Genomic DNA, 17,142 nt, shown 5'->3' with positions numbered 1-17,142 from the left:
TAGGACTAAAAGGTGGTTCCCAAGCTGAGGACTGCACCATTGAAAATGGAATTGAAATTCAGTTTTCAATAGAAGTAGAATGAAAACAGTATGCATGTCTGCCAGTGCAAAATGTTGGCAACCATAGGTCTGGGTCATGACTTCTGAAAGGATAGGAATAGTAGGAATCGAACCACTGAGCATTGTCAGGAGACAGAAGTATTTATTTAGACAAGCCTAAGAACCTTTATCTGCAAAACCTGAAAGTGATGGAAAAGTTAAGTTTGTCTGGGAGTTTTAGACTACTCTTCTGGGACCTAAGTGCTTTAACTGGAAATTAGGTGGTACTTCAACATTCTAGTTCTTCAGTGAATTTAAATCCTAGTCCAGGATCCATAGAGAAAGGCCATTCTTCTTGGTAGAGGTACTGATTTTATGATAATAAAATTACTTCCTCTAGAGACTGAAATTGTATCATCTCCATCAGTTTTTACTCTGATGATATTAAAAGTGCAGTTTAGCCTGCATTAAATGATTCAATGTTCTATTTGGTATAAAGTAACATACCCATTTTATTTAAATAGGAATTCTTATTTCCACCATGTTTTTCCAGAGTCCTGGGAAGCACCCCAAGCTGTGTAATGAAGCTGATTTATACAAAGGAGAAATAACATCCATGTACATAGGATCTTCTTATGTTAGTCCACAAACAAGTAAGCATACTCAGCAAACAAGTACAGTTAGTTTTATTCTCATGTTTCACTTTATTTTAGAGGATGTCAAATGAGCGGTGGTCAATAATGTTCATCTACTCTCCAGCTTGCAGTATGTGCCAAAATCTGTTCAGAAAGCAGCTATATTTTATGTCATGCAAACTGGCCTAAGTTCAGAATGCATGATCTAAGTTACGCAGAAAATTATAGAGTTTTACAGATTATCATTATTTAGTACAGATTATTATTTATTTTTTGAAAAAAAATGCAGTGAACTTTAAGAATACCTTATGGACCACCTTTTTGAACTTCAGTTTTAAGCTATCTCCTGCTTGTATTTTGCAACTGCTTACATAAATTACCTCATTATGTTGGATTCTACTTTTAGGACTGAAAGTCCTGTACAGACAGATTTCAGGGGTTGTTTGTGACTCTGATGTGAGATTTTCTACTGGGGAAGCCATGTAAATCTAGGCTGTGAGGGAATCCCAAGGACACCCTATCTTGAGCCCTCTTGCAAATTTTTGTACCCCTCTTTACTAATGGTTGCATTGGATCCTCTGGTTTCACGTATTCTTACAAGTTAAAAAAATCCAATGGAAAATGTGTATAGATTATGCAAACAGACAAAATTTTTCAACAATGTTGTTCCTGTCAAATCTTGTCCTTCTGTGTTCCTGTCAAATATTTGTTGCATACATATTACTATTCTGAATATCGGGATGTTTGTCTTTCCTTCTGTATTAATCTGCAAAGCAATATAACAGATACAATATTTCCAATATTTTGGAAAATCATCTTCTCGTTATTTAGGCCTTGTTTCTGCTTGTTTCCCTATGGACAAACTTCTGCAATTGCAGACAGCCCTGTTCAGTTGCGAAAGAGCCTGTTTTGTGAGGCATTTTGTATTCCAGCCTTTTTCTTTTTCTCTTCTGTTTATTGCTTTGGCCAAAAACTTATTAGTAACACTAAATAATGTCCGACAACACAGGTATTATGGAGGTCACAGGGCATCCTGTGTGCTAGTTTTGTTATCCTAAAATATTCCCCGTACAGAAAGGATTTCCTTTTTTTTTTCCCCTACAGAAAGAGCTTTGTTGAGAAATGCAACACTAATTGAATCAGCAGCTGCTTTTATTTCCAAGCCAATGGAGAAAATCCTGTTAGATAAAGTTGAAGTTATAACTGGAGAAGAAGCAGAACACAATGTATTGCAGGTGTGTATTAAATAAAGCCTTGATGGTGAGCAATTTCGTTGTTCAAAAGAACATCTAGATCTATTACAGATTGAAACAATCTGAAAATAACTTCATCTTATATTTTAATTTTTCACCTTTTTTGAGGCATGCCTCAGGTTATCCATTTTCCTGTAGGCTGGTGTTTTCATTTTCATATTATATTTCTTCATTTTATAGTCCCTTTCAGTAAGTGACTTCTTCAGAATTTCATTCTATAGTGGTATTTTACAAGCATCCACACAGTATACCAACAGTAACTAAAGCTTCAAAATTGGAAGTGATTTGAGTAAAGATGAGTTCTATAACAAAACTTTTTTTGGGAAAAAAAGCAATGTGTTTTTAAACTGATTTGTTTTATAGTTCATCTAAAATATCAATTATTTTTCCAACCTGGCAGGACATATCTTCCTATTCTTCAAAATGCTATTTTCTCAGAAAAGAACAATGGTGTATATGATTTAAAAAATTTTAGCATCATTTTATCTTTGGATAATTCTTCTGTCTTGCCAGAATATGAAAGTTTTACTCTCTTTGGAACAGTACGCTTCTAGTAGTGGTACTGGTATTCCAGGTGCAATAATGTTTGTATTGATTGAGGGAATCAGACTGTAGAACACCTGCACCAAATTCAGCTGTGTTGGTGGATATTACAGATGAAAAATTAATGAAGATGAAATAATTGAAAAAGTAAACTGGAATTCATGCTGAATGCTTTCCATGGTGAGCAAAGTATTTAGCACAGATTTAGGAGCCATTTCATTTTAGGTAACAATCGTGATATATCTATTTCTTTATCTTTGTATACATGCATATGGATGTATCAAAAGCCATATCAAAAGTTTAAAACCATAAAGTTTTGGAACCAATAAAACCAGTATTGGCTGGCAATTTTCATCAAGTATTTCTCTTTCAGATCAACTGCAAACTCTTTGTATTTAATAAGCTTTCTTTAACCTGGACTGAAAGAGGCAGGGGATCCCTGAGGCTTAATGACACTTCAAGCAGCAAACATGGAATGTTGCAGTCAAGGCTAAGTAAGAATGAAATAACAAGTACCCCGTACACAAAACACCAAGTAACTTGTACTAATGTTGGCCAGAATACGCTTATTTCAGATCATTTAAAACTGAGAACCTAGTTTTATTTAAGTCAAGTTGCTGAGAATCTTTTTACCTGATAATGTTTGCTGTGTTACAGACTGAGGCACTGGGCATTTTTCACTTGGTTTACACAACCACACTCGCATATGTTGTTGTGTGCACTTCTGCTGCAATGTGTCTTCAGCTCAGTCACCAGTCTGACAGTTTGCTCTTTGTTGATTCTGCTTTTCCAGGAACACTTTTCAAGACACTTCTGAAATGTTGTTTTTACTGCGTTGTCATTACACAGTTTCAGCAGATTATTTATTTCCTTTGTGTGGCAGTGTATTGAAAGAAACTGATATATCTGGGTATTTAAAAAAAATAACAAAAAAAATAAATCTCACCAGGGTTTTAGACCAAATTAAAAAGAATAAATGATGAAAATATTACTTGTATACAAGTGTTAGAAAAAAGTGCTGCAGTAAAAATTAAGATGGTTCCAATATCTTATCATATAAACCTTCTTATTTCAGTTATGCGAAATCAAGGCAGCTTGAGACTGATTCTCAACACCCGACTCTGGGAACAAATGGTTATAAAAAGAGCAAACAGAAAAAGCCTGTGCTTCACTGCAACAGACCAAGAGGACCACTCTGTTCAAGTGTTTCTAACTCAGGTAAGTAGGACATAAAAACTCCACCCAAATCCACTGTTCATCTAGGATTCTGAAGTCTTGCTGAAGGCTGGTTTTAACAAATGGCCTTCATGCTGTGCTTAGGTTAGCTATTACATGGCTTTTATTACGGAATGTGTTAGAAGTGCTCTCCTTTGGTATTTTGAAAAACTAGGTGTGCTGATGGGATATGGCCTTAGGACAGACATGTCCGGACTAGCTCACATAGCAACTAATGCAATGGATATCATTCCAGTAATATGCATCAATTACTCTTTTATACGAAAGCAATACTGTAAGAATTTCTACACAAGTAGTTACTTGTTTCTAAGTTACTCTGGTAAAAGGCAACAGTTTTCTGCCATGGTTCTCAGCACAGTGCTTGCAATAATCCATCTGGTGTAGGACCTCCATTTCTTAACTGAGAAGAACACAGAGTTTGCAAGTCACCTTATGTAAGACGATAGTCTTGGGAACCCTGGTTTTGTTCAGCAAGGGCTAAGTTGGGGATGGAAATGTGGTGGACTTATTTACAAATAAATAGCATATATGTCCTAGATTGGAAAGTGAGAACATCCACATGATTTTAAGGATGTTTACAGTTTCCCTAGTAGACCTTTCTAGGAAGGATTCGGCCTCCCAGGCAAGAAAAATAAATCATCATTTCCAGGAAGTGTCACATGTCATACACAAGCAAAGCACCATGCACTGTGTATGGAAAGCACTGTAAGCCTGTCACTTCCAGACAAGGACTGACTTAAATACGGCTATGCTGGACTGCTCGTCTACATGTAAATGGCCTGATTTCCAGAGGTGCTGCAGTTTTTCTAGTCTATAGAGATGTTCCACAAATTCTGTCCTGGCACTTCTGGGCAGTAAAAATAGACATGATGAAGATGTATGACAGCTGTATGGGTGTGGCAAGGGTTGCAGTAAGCTGCTTCTCCATTCACTGAAGTGGCTGGTATCCACCCCTGTAGTATCCATCTAGTGACTGCATATATTAACATTTCAGTGCTTTCTTACTTCTAGAATCATACTCAGGAATCATTTGAAATATCAAGTACTCCATGCAAACTGAGCCATTTTTCAGGGAAAATAATTTTTAAACTTATTTTTCTTGTAACTATAGAGAAAATAATCAGCTACATATTATAAAACTCGGACTGCTTACAGAAACTTGACGTTATCTGTATTGAAATTTATATTTGGATATTAATTATTAGTGTGAATCTGAAATGGATGGTTTGATTAAAAAGGACAAAACACAACTCTTTCATTATTTTTTTAAACTTCTCAGTCAGATCTTCTGTGAAAAATAGAGATTTTTCTCAGTTAGTTTGGACTGTATGCATTTTATATTCTGCAGGCAGGCTCAAAAGATACTGAAGACCTGTATGCAGCAATACATCATCGCCTTGTGGCATTGAGAAGCTTTGCTGAGCAAGAGCCAGATGCTAATCAAGCAGATGCAGAGTCAGAAATAGCTTTTCAGCCATTATATTGTGATAGTGATGATGAAGATGATGAAAAAATAAATCCAGTGAGCAGCAGTGGATCTGGTAAGCAGAAGTTTTCCTGGAGATGCTGTAATCCTTTCAGGGTATTTCCTTAAAAGAATGAAAATCAGGCCTTTTGTTTTTCATGTTGACTATAACTTTCATCTGTTACAGATAACCCTTTTTCAGTTAGAATGGGATAATTCCTTTTGGTATTTTGACTTACTGTTATTAAAATGACAGCTCAAGTATCCACATATTTATAGCAGTGGAATACTCTTTTAACAAAAGGCTGAGGTTTAAGAAATTTAATATTATCAAATTTTACCTAAATGTTTCTTCAGTATATTTCAGTAGAAATGACTAGAGATATTGAGTATCAGTTTTGCCTTGAGTAAGTGAAGGGTGAGTCCATTCACATCAGTGCTTAGATTGTTACTAATAGCCTGAAGCACAATATGTTTATTAAGGTATTTATTATGTAGCGATTAAGTTCACTTAAAACACTGATTCTTGATCAGCTGAAACAACCACCTCCCTAGGAAATTTGCAGGATTTACACACTAGTTTTGCTGGCTTTCTTCAACATGACAAAAATGTAGGTTCCTCAAAAGGAAAAATGACAATAAAACAAGATATAAAAGATAAAAGATATTAATGACTTAATCCTTCTGTTAATACAGCTCACAACAGAGCTGGGGTCACATTTGCAGAAAGCAAGGCAGAAACAGACTTGTTAGACTTAAAAGCTCTTCTAGCTTTTAAGGTCACGTTTCTGGAGAAAATTCACTTGCTTGTGTCAAATTGCTACAGTGGATACAGGAAGCTGCCAATTATGTTTTATTTTCTAACAGATGGGCTACATCAGGCATGTTTGAGCTGTAGGTCACAGCTTAGTTTCCCTCTGCACCTAGGTAACATATTGTCCTTATATTTAAAACCTTCCTTTCAACAGCTATTCAACAACAATCAGGTCATGGACAGTAATGGCTATAAGTACTGTTTTCCTCAAGGAAATTAATTTTTTTTCCTTTATCATAGAATCATGGAATGTCCTGAGTTGGAAGGGACCCCCTAAATATTATTGAGTCCAACTGCTGTCCCTGCATAGAACAACCAAAGAGTCCCACCATGTGCATGTGAGCATTGGTGAGCGTCCAAACGCTTCTTGAACTCTGTCAGGCTTGGTCCTGTGACCGCTGCCCTGGGGAGCCTGTTCCAGTGCCCAAACACCCTCTGGGGGAAGAACCTTTTCCTGATATCCAACCTAAACGTCCCCTGACACAACTTCACACCATTCCTTCAGGTCCTGTCACTGGTCACGAGAGAAGAGATCAGTGCCTGCCCCTCCTCTTCCCCTCACAAGGAAGTCGTAACTGTAATGAGGTCTCCCCTCAGCATCCTCTTCTCCAGGCTGAACAGACCAAGTGGCCTCAGCTGCTTCTCATAAGGCTTTTCCTCAAGACCTTTCTTCACCTTGGTTGGCCTCCTGATACACTCTCTAATATTTTTATATGTTTTTTATATTGTGGTGCCCCAAACTGGACACAATATTCCAGATGAGGCCTCCCCAGTGCAGAGCAGAGCAGGACAATCCCCTCCCTCGCCCAGCTGGTGATGCTTTGCCTGATGCCCCCCCAGGACATGGTTGGCCCTCCTGGCTGCCAGGGCACTGCTCACTCATACTCAACTTGCCATTGACCAGGACCCCCGGGTCCCTTTCTGCAATCTATTTCGTCAAATAGACTGCAGTTTACAGTGTTTGTTCCCGTTATTGATTGTTGTCTAACTACATTTCAGTAGCATTCAGCGCTCTAAACAAAGCATGATGCTCTTACACCCACCATTCTCTCAAAAATACCTTTTCTCTGTTTAGGAAATGGGAAAATTGTTGGCTCAGAGAACTCCTTAGATTGCTCCCAGATAATCAAGCATTCCCTCTGTAATTTCTAAATAGGCTGTACCGCCTTTTTACAAAGAGTTTCTGGTAACTTGGAAACTCTGGAGTGAGCTTGATTCCTTTCCAGGATTATTGATGATAAGAACTCTTTGTTCTTTTAGGGGAAAAAAAAAAAAAAAGAGGGTAAAGGGAATGTCAAAGCAGTGTAGGAACACAGATTTACAAGTTAAATATTTATTTTGATTTGCAGAGACTTCTGATAGGAATATTCAGATCACAGCCAGCAAACAGGTTCTGAAATGTGTGGGGTACTGTTTATTCTTGACCTTTTAGTTTAAGCATCTGTCTTTCATTTATGTTCTGTTACTGACAGAAGTTCTAGCAATCCCTTTCAAGTGCTTTTTAATGGCTTCTAGCATTTCCTGCTTATCTTAATCTCTTCTATTATTTTCAGAGCCACAAGGTTTTAATTTTGTATACATTTCAGTTACTAGTACCCAAGACACTTTACCTTCAGACACTCACCTCTTACATATGCCTATCCCCGGAACTCTCATTTCCAAAAGAAACATAAGAAAGAAAATAAGCCTCATGGGTTTTGGACAGGATGAGGTCAGTTTTAAATATCAGCATAGAAATGTCCATTTAGGTGCAAGAGATCAGATCCTGTATATTTAAGAGCACTTGCTTAAATCTTTAGTTTTATGCTTTGATTTTCATTGAAGGGTGTTATGAATAAGTAATTTTTTTATTGATATAACTCAATTTCAGAGATTACTTCTCCTTAACAGTATATAAGTCGTAAGAAGCATAAGTCCTCAGTGACTGTTTCTTTGCATATTTCTTACAAATACAAGAATTTAGAAAGAATGTCTGCATTTTATTTCATTCCATTCTATCTTTGTCTCAAAATCCCCAATGATAGTTTTCTTAATATAGCAATTTCTTTTTTATTAAACTGAACTCGTAGAGTACCCTAGATGATGCTATGTATTTCAGGACACTATAAAAGACATGAAAAATTAGATAATTATATTATATTTATAATAATTAGCGCTTGAGAGTGAAGAAGAAAGCAAATATGAAGTACATAATAAGTGAAGCACTGTAGACATTGAAGTGATTCTGTATGTTTGCAAGACTTTGCTGTAATATTTTTTTACACAGAATTCTTTAACATCTACAAGATGTTAATGTTAGGGCAATGTGTAAGATAGTAGAGATATTTCTATGATTTAACAAATTCAGTATAGATATTTATTCCAGTATTTTTTAAATTCTTAGTTGAATTGCTTTACTTTCAAGTAGAGATACTAATTTCATGAAGTCCATAAAGAATAAGTTGCCATGCCTGATATTTTTATACATTCATTACATTTTTATACATTTTTATACATTGCAGCTTGAATATTTTTTGCAAACAAATTGCTCTGTAAATCTAAGTGGAGAGAAACAGAATAATTAATCTTTAAATAGATTTTGAGAGTGGATGGGATCAATAACTCTGGAAAGTATTTGTCTTTTCCCTCTGACTACAAACTGAGCTGTGGAAATGAATTTAGACTAGACAGTAAACTTCTAGGCTGACCAAAGTCAAGTAAATCTCTTCTTGTTCTATTTCTTTCATTGTTAACTAATTTCTTTGCTAGTTAGTGTAACTATGTTTGCCTCCAGTAGTCTTCATAATATCTAGCTGAGGAGAAATCAGCAGAATTCTTTATCCCACGTTTGAATTTTTTTTCACTATTTAATTTAACAAAACTATGAAAAATGCTGACATGACAATGTGTGAATGACTGGACCAAGAGTGGTTCCTTCCCTTCTGAGGGAAATGCCAGAAAGGAAATCTCCCCTTTAGTTTTTTCTGGTTTTGGACACTCTTTGCTGTCTGGAAGATCCACTTCAACAAACAAAATAGAGAAATACCCTTAGCCAGACATATGGAATAACCTAGTCAGGGAGCATGTTCTCCTCGTAGGCAAGCAGTGGTACCTACACCTGTGGATAAAGAGGACCTACCAGCTCTGTGTCCTGGGTGTGTTCTGCAACGAGGAGCATAATGTCAGACTTGTCACTGCTTCTGAACCATCAATGTGGGTCTTCTCTGTACGTTGGCAGACCCCTGTCAGTGAGCTGTACAAAATCTTCTGACTCCTGTTTTCTAAGCACCATGACTTCAGGCAGCTACACATTCAGTCTGTAGGACCACTGAGCTGCACTGTTAACATGTGTAAATTCCTTATACAGTTACTGGATAGACAGCTCTGCAATGCAGACACTGCACAACCCTCACAGGGTGCTCATCTCTTTCCACTGGCAGCACAAAAAAACAAGGAACCTATGTCAGGCTCCGAAAATCATCCTGTCAGAACATGGATCTGTTAGGTCCACAACACCTAAGCTTGCCAGAGATCAGAAGCTACACCTAAGTAGCAGGGATCAGAAGTCACTGCTTAGATCCATAAGTGACTAAGATGTCTCTGAAACTCTTACTCATTGCTTCTGACACTCGGACACATTTTTTCCATGTTCTCTTCACAAACATGAGGAGATTCTGTCCTTGCTACAAAGGAATGCACTTTGTTTACATTTAGAAACAGGTCCATGGTGTTCATCAAAATTAGCAGAAGGCCCTTAAAGTCTAACTACATTAGTATTTAGAAAGAAAAATTACTACTTGAGAGACATAAGGCATTTCTTTTGTAGGGGAGTATGAAATGTCACTCACAGCAGTAGAATAGCGTGGGGCTATAGGTAGGAGTGGTTCCTATGTTTTCCATCCTTTTTATTTTCTGATTATGTACAAATTTTTTTGTATCCCAGAGTGGGAACAAAGAAATAGGGAAAGTACACGTGAGGCACAAGGATGACAGTGTCACTAGGCAAACAAAAGTTTTATGCATTACTCCTTATACTGCACCTCACCAATCCTAAATCTTCTCCTAACTTAATTCTGATTGAGGGATCCTAAATTCATCCTGATTGAGGGATCCTCTCTTAGAAACTATTAGACTGTATTCAAAGACTGTGGAATCTAGGACTAGGTAAGTCCCAAGATGTCCCTCCATATGTAGCCAGAGACCTTGAGAGAAAATCACAGTGTGCAAAGACATAGAGCATGTCCCAAGTGCATCCACAAAGAATTGCATGGATTTTGGAGACTAGTGGTGTTGAGAACCAGTAGCTTCTCAACACCAGTAGTGTCTTGGTCTGAGAGCCAGACAGTATCATACCATAGAAATGCAAATGCATTTGCAGAAATGCAAAATGTTTTTTTAGAGACATTTTCTAGTCCACTATACATGCACTTCCCATCTCAGCTTCATTAGGACTCTGCTGGGTCATCTGCTGGGGTTTAACAAGATTTAAAATGTTACAAGATCTTTCTTTTTATTTTTGAGTAAAATACTTGTAGAGTTCTTAAGGGAAAAGTGTTCAACCCCACAGTAACTCCTGGAAAACTGCTATCTTTGACATTTCTTGTCAATTTAATTTAAATTCTTATTGACTGCTAAGGTTTCCAGATCATAAATCTAACACACACACACCTGATAGTGATTAAAACTGAGGAAAAGTTAAGAATTAACTTCTTTGTTGGAGTTTCTATTTTCTTTTCGGCAGGCATCAGTAACACCTAAAGCAGAGAAGAAAAGACAACTTTGTGATTGGTTTTAAATACTGCCATATCAGGAGAGAGAAGGGAGGAAATCAGATGCAATGTTCTGACAAACATAGGCTTTCATTTCACCTGTAAGAGGTTTAAAACTCTTAGTAAATATTTAGGGGTGGCCAGATGGCAGCAGCAATTTTTAAAAAGATACTGGGATAGTGATGTTAGTCAGCTCTATCTACTTTCTGCAGATGCAAAACAAGTTTGGTGATAAATCATAGAGATTAGGCACCAATACCACTTGGTCATAACCAATGATTTATTTTAAGATATATTGTATTTCTCACAGTTTTCTGAGCATCTGTAATGAAGTCTTAAGACGGTGTTCCCAGTACAGAGCGAGACGATTTGCATGCCAGGCACATTGCCCTACCTAGACATCAGATTTCTTAGTCCTTATGTGCTTGTCTTTATTGACGTGGAGGGTCACAGGTTTCATTCACTATTCACATGGTCAAATATTTGTGAATAATCCTGTGTTATCTAGTTAGCTATTTACCTAAACCAGGAACTGATCATATCCAAACTTTAACCTACTGCTTTGGTATTATGAAATGCTGGATTGTTTCAAAACATGAATATGCTCAAATAAGCAAGATTTTTTTTTTTAATTCTTTTTCAGATCATTCTAGATGGAACCGCAGGCAGCCCGTTGTCTGCTCATGACATCTCCCAGAGGTTACAACAGCTCAGCCGGGAATTCATCTTCCCATGATGTCTAAGTTGACTCATCAGCCCCTGGAGGGAGGAACTCAGATGTGTTCTACTTTATGGCTTTTAAGTAAGGATTAATTTTAGGCACAGCTTAAGTTAACATATTAAGAAAGAACTTAAGATGCACTATTGGGGATTATAAACAGCCTGCTTTGCACTGGCATGTGAATGGCTTCCAGTAGTCAAGAACAGTTATAAATACTTCTGATTTTAGAATTAAATATATTTAGATGCATTATTAGAGTAAGGAATTTTATAGGGAATAAATGTTTATTCATCATATTGATGGATAATATCATATAAGCATGAACTAATAATATATGTGAACTGCTTGTTACTTTTCATCTGCTATTTAAAAGATACATTTGGAAAGCTTTAAATTGGGCTTCACTGAAAACATTTATTTAAAATTGTATGGTAACATTCAGTATCCCATTTGTAAGCACATACAAGCAAAACTGGGAGTGGCAGTTTAGCATGACCAAGGCCTATAGAAATCAGTCTTCATATAAGAGGTTTTTTTCAATGTGTGTTTTGAAGATATCTGGAATTGTATATTGGCTGTAGAATTTTGTCTAAGGGCAAAACCCACGATCTGCCTTTACAGCCATAAGCACCAGAAGAATTCACCATGAAGAACTGCAAGCCAGTTCTAGGGGGCATGTGAACTTTAAAATGTAACAGTGTATGTGCTTGCACTCATGAACACCTTTCTAGTTGCACAAAACAAGCACTTGCACTATTAATTGTGAATTTGATATACACAAATAAATTCATGCACAGTACAACTGAGTATCTGCAAAAAAAAAATAATTCCCTTAAACGAGTAAGATTATGTGAGATTACTTCTGCCTTAGCTGTAGCTATCCCTAAACATCATCATTCACTGATATAGATGAGTATGTTACACATCCTAATGTGTGCAATTATCCCAACAGTGCTCAATACACAGTTGCTCTGTAAAAGTGATTCCACAAACTACTGCCTTCTACCTAACCATTCACATGAGGAATTAGATAAAAACAGTTCCCCCTAATGTCATCTGTGAATTAAGATTTACAGGATCATTCATAAGCCTGTGCACAGTAAGAGACAACACTTACGCTCTGTGTTTTCATTCTGTTAAAAGATAAAGAAAATATGTCTATAATGTCTCTGCTGCAGCTCCCTGATGCCTTTTGTATTGTTTGTCATCCTCAGAGCTAAAACAGTGCTCTGAAGTATCTCAAGTCCTTTTAATTAAGGTAATTGTAAGGATTTCTACATCTAAAAAGCTTCATCACACTTGAAGAGTCAAATTACAATTTAGTCTTCTCATCTGAACATATGAATGTATGAAGCTGGAACAATACTAATTTCTTCCTGAATTCTCAGTGCCCTGTCAAGATTGGCATCCAGATGAAACCGAACTAGCATCTGGATTACACCGAATCCTAAGTGGCCTGCCAAAATTAGCACTTGTTTGACATTGATTTAGCATCTGGATGACAGTAAACTTAAATGGAACTTGATTTTTGCCTTCAGGAACAGGGGAGTGCTTCACAACAGAGCACCTGTGTCTAATAGTGAAGCTCAGTCTGCCAATAACAAAACCGGTTTTTTCCATAACTAGCTGTACATTGTGTCCTTTTTTATCAGCCTCACTCCTGACCATGACAATATTTACATCACTGACCTTCATATTTCATTGCTGCAACTCATCCTCAGGAACAAAGCTCTGTGTTATAAAAACTCATGCAGTTGTAAAACACTGCAGTCCTATGTATTTAGCAACAGGTCACAGTGATAACTTTGCCCTGGAGTTCAGCTGGCTGTGCACAGAATGCAGAGTTTGATTTCAAAGTCTGTCCTGATAATCAAAGCCGCCTGTGAAACAGGATTTAAGCATGTGAATGTTATGATATCCAAGTTCTACTACAGCTGTAAAATCCTTGGCAAATGAAGGAGTGGCCCAAGGCAGGCATAACAGAACTTCTGCAGACATGGGACTTAAACTTTGTAATATGCTCCCGCAGGGTAAGGAACAGGACTTATAAATAAACTCTCTTTAGATCTGCCTCTTCCCAAGATCATTCCATGTATACACAAGCATACACGCAAACACACACGCTCATGTGCACACACACTCAAACACAAAGCTACATCTCCTAAAAGCTGAGAAGGAAGAGATGTTTAACTATTTTTAAAAGATTGGATACTGTGCTAATAGAGAACAAATTTTTGCTCTAGACATCCTAATAATTTATTCTCTTTAGTCTCACTGCATTAAAATTCATTGTTTCTCAAAACTGAAGGTGTGCTATTATGTAATATATTAACCTGGTTTTAAAAATGTAAATTTGTCACTTTGTGACAGCTGGAGCAATTTCTATGCCTGACAAATAAACAATTTTCTTACTGCTTTAATTTCCATGTAACTAGTAGTCTTATTTACAGCCCAATTAGAGCTTCCTACCGACAGTTCCTTCCATGCTGCAGAATCTCTAGCCTGCTTTCCTAAGGAAGCAAGATTTAAGCATGTGTCAGACCCACATTGAGCACATAGTTCAGTTTCAGAAAAATTGGACAGGAGCTAGAAAGCTCTAAGACAATTTAACTCCTTAATGAAAATTGGGAGTTGACAGAAATCAGAGAAAGGCATTCTTTGAGGAAAAAGTTTCAGAGTATTTTCTGTGATGCTTGTGGGGCTGAGTGGTGCATTCCTGCTTCTGAACAAGCTGCAGCATATTCTGGGAAGGAGGAGAAATAAACCATGGACGGATGGGACCTGGGATTACTGTGGCCTGAAGAGGGGTGTAGGGATTTGACACAAATCCATATGAAACTAGATATCATTAATTTTTTTTCCCTAGATAAATGTTATTTATTTATTTCTAACAGACCCTAGGGATTAATTTATATACGTAAGGTATGCAGAGCTGGAAGATATTATGTATTCATGCAATAGTAATTTTCAAAGGAAGGAAAAACTAACAATTCCCAATAATAATTATACATATGCAGATATCTGCTACTAAGATTATGAATTTCTAGCAAAATCTGCTTGGATGGAATAGCCTGAATGTCTTACTTTGTGTTCTGGAGGCATTTGTATCTCTTGATAAATCTTGTCCCTCAAGTTTATATGTCATGCTCTTTAGTGACCTCTGAACTAGTTTTGGCAAAGTGTATGAAGTCAAGAGTTTTGCAATGTGTCTACTGAATGAATGAGTACAGGGAAAATCTTTAGCACATTTGATATTGTTTTCAGTGCTAGTGACAGCTGGTACAACGTGGACAGCGAGGGAAAGAGCATCCTCTTTTTCCTAGCTGGGTTTTAGAGCGCTTACCACTGGGGAATGCTGGCAGGAAAATCTAGAAAGGCTCACTCTACAGCAGTTGTCTGTCTGAAAAGTGGAGATTCCTGAGCTGTCTTTTACAAACACTAAAGTTATTCTTACAAAACAATGTATTTGCAGCACTTTGAGCATATTCAAATGGCTTTTGAAATGTTGAAGTCAATTGTATTAGTCCAATTCAGCGATGGAGTAGTTTGTTTTGCATAAGCAAAGAGTGGGAAGAAAAGCAGGAAAGTAAATCTATGCTAATTAAAACATCTTCTAATGAAAGTGTGGACAAGAAAACTTGCTCCTCTCATTGGTTTTGTGTAAAAAAAATTCTGTAATTTGAATTAATAATAATAGCTGCATTTACTTTGTTTTTTTGCTTTTTCTGAAGCTTTGTTGATTTTGTAATTTTGAATTTATGAACCAAATTACATAACTCAACTATGTAATCACTGATGAGGGTATACACGTTGCAAGCAAAATGCAAGTGCACATAGATAGAATCTGGGATCAGAAATTCAGTCAGACTACACCTGCTAATGTGTTCATCCACATGCCTTGTAAGGCTCTGACGTGTCACGAGTGACATGTTCTCTAAGCATTAGTCTGGACTTTTTCTCTGGATTATTAGAATTAACAGCTGTTGTCAGCTGGGCTCAAAATCCGAGGACTGGTTTTATGAAACATTATGGTGATGGTGTGTTTACCTCCTCCTGTATGAATGCAGCTGATAGCATTGCCATTTTAAACACAAAGGCACTGCTATCATTTTCAGGTACCAGTAGCACTTAGGGTCAGATAAAGAAAGTCTAGAAAATGTAAATAATTGGATCAGTTAAGTCTATACTGCTTATTAATTAAACTCTCACAAGAAGGCATTATTCATAGCCTTCAATAAGGAGTGAATATGTTCAACAAAATGAACAGTTGTCCTAGACTGCAAGTGCACTAGAAGCAGTATGTACATCCTTTTGGGTAGAAAAAGGCTACTTTATAAAACTGCTAGTACAGTTGTGCATTGCCAGTTTTGCAACTAGTGAAATGACTTAAGGAATCATTTAGTGTTTATGTAGAAATTTTCCCAGTTACTTTGTAACACAGAATATTTTAAGTGTATTACATAGGAGTTTTTTAAAGTCCTCTATATAACTTGAAAAATGTAGAGCTAAGGATGCCTGGTTTTCTACGGATTTGCATCTTGAAATTTACCTCATGTATTATATAACTCCTTCCTGTCTAAAATGGGCATTACTCCACAACATTTTTTTCTAACTGCAGGCATATGTTTCTATGAAGAATTTTTAAGTGCCCTGCGCCCAAACTAAAATTGGTTGTGGTGGGCCAGGGATTTATAAAGTTATTACAGTGGGAATTCAATCCTACTACATACTTGTATCCTATAAGGATACCAGGCTAAAATGTCTGTATTAATTAATTTAATTTTGTATGAATGAATCTGTACCTTAATCCCCTGGATATATTGTTCTGAAGTCACTAAAAATGGGGCTTGAAGACATGTCATATGCCACAAACTGAATATATGTCAAAATAAGCAAAGTGTCATTTGACAGACATTTGTGTCTTCCTGTATATCAGGTAAAAATTCAAATCAAGAATTGTAGTAAGGGTGGGGTTAGTGTCTAATGACTATTTTCTAAGTAGATCCATTTACAAAGTAAGATGCAAACTGTAAGTAACGTTCCACAAACTTTATTTTATATGTTACAAAAGTTTAAACCCTTTTCCGTGTAGACAATGGGGTATCAGACAATCTGACAGCTAGTCTGTCAGACACTTCCTTCTGGGAACCGTGGATGAATCACTTCATGCTCTGTGCCTCAGCATTGTTTCCAGAACTTTAGGATATCATCTACTGATTTGAATTCACATTTTAAAATACATATATCATATTTTGTGCTTATAAGCTTGCTGTGGGCATTAATTCAAATGACCATAACATGATAACTGCATGATCTCAGCATCGAATACTGTTCCATATTCAAGCTTGCCTTAGTAGTTTAAGCTGATTTGTTTTTCAAAGATCAAAACAGTGAAATATAAATAGATAATACATGAAGTACAGAATCCTAGAGGAGCAGCTCAATGGTCAAAGAAGTTATAAAATAGATACCATTCAGATCAGAGTAATAAATTTTCAAAACCTCCTATATCCTTTGAGCCTCCAGGATCTTGTATTACTTACGGCTTTGTACAATCCAAAAGTTAATTGTTATACTGAATGAGGCATTTTTTGGTTAGCAAAGGAATTAGTTATGTTTAATTACTCTCCTGGCAATCTGGTTTGTGGTAGTTTCCTTCAAGGCTAAGCTAATCAGTAGATAGAAAAT

General features: G+C 36.7%; 1 protein-coding gene across 1 annotated transcript in view; it reads left to right on the top strand.

The window, feature by feature from the left end:
- The window catches only part of RANBP3L (RAN binding protein 3 like), a 34,373-nt gene extending 20,499 nt beyond the window's left edge, over positions 1-13,874 (top strand). The window contains exons 10-15 of the mRNA XM_027745703.2: positions 593-692; positions 1,779-1,909; positions 2,844-2,964; positions 3,546-3,688; positions 5,055-5,247; positions 11,377-13,874. Of these exons, the coding sequence (XP_027601504.1) occupies positions 593-692; positions 1,779-1,909; positions 2,844-2,964; positions 3,546-3,688; positions 5,055-5,247; positions 11,377-11,420 (732 nt within the window). The 3' untranslated portion in view covers positions 11,421-13,874. The remainder of the gene's footprint in view (positions 1-592; positions 693-1,778; positions 1,910-2,843; positions 2,965-3,545; positions 3,689-5,054; positions 5,248-11,376) is intronic.
- The last annotated feature ends 3,268 nt before the right edge of the window (positions 13,875-17,142 follow it).

Source organism: Pipra filicauda, unplaced genomic scaffold (assembly GCF_003945595.2).
Source record: "Pipra filicauda isolate LSUMZ 115617 unplaced genomic scaffold, ASM394559v2 scaffold86_size2582843_pilon, whole genome shotgun sequence".
Taxonomy (NCBI): Eukaryota; Metazoa; Chordata; class Aves; order Passeriformes; family Pipridae; genus Pipra; species Pipra filicauda.
Note: the sequence above shows the minus strand (reverse complement) of the source record. Positions and strands in the feature narration are given on the sequence as shown.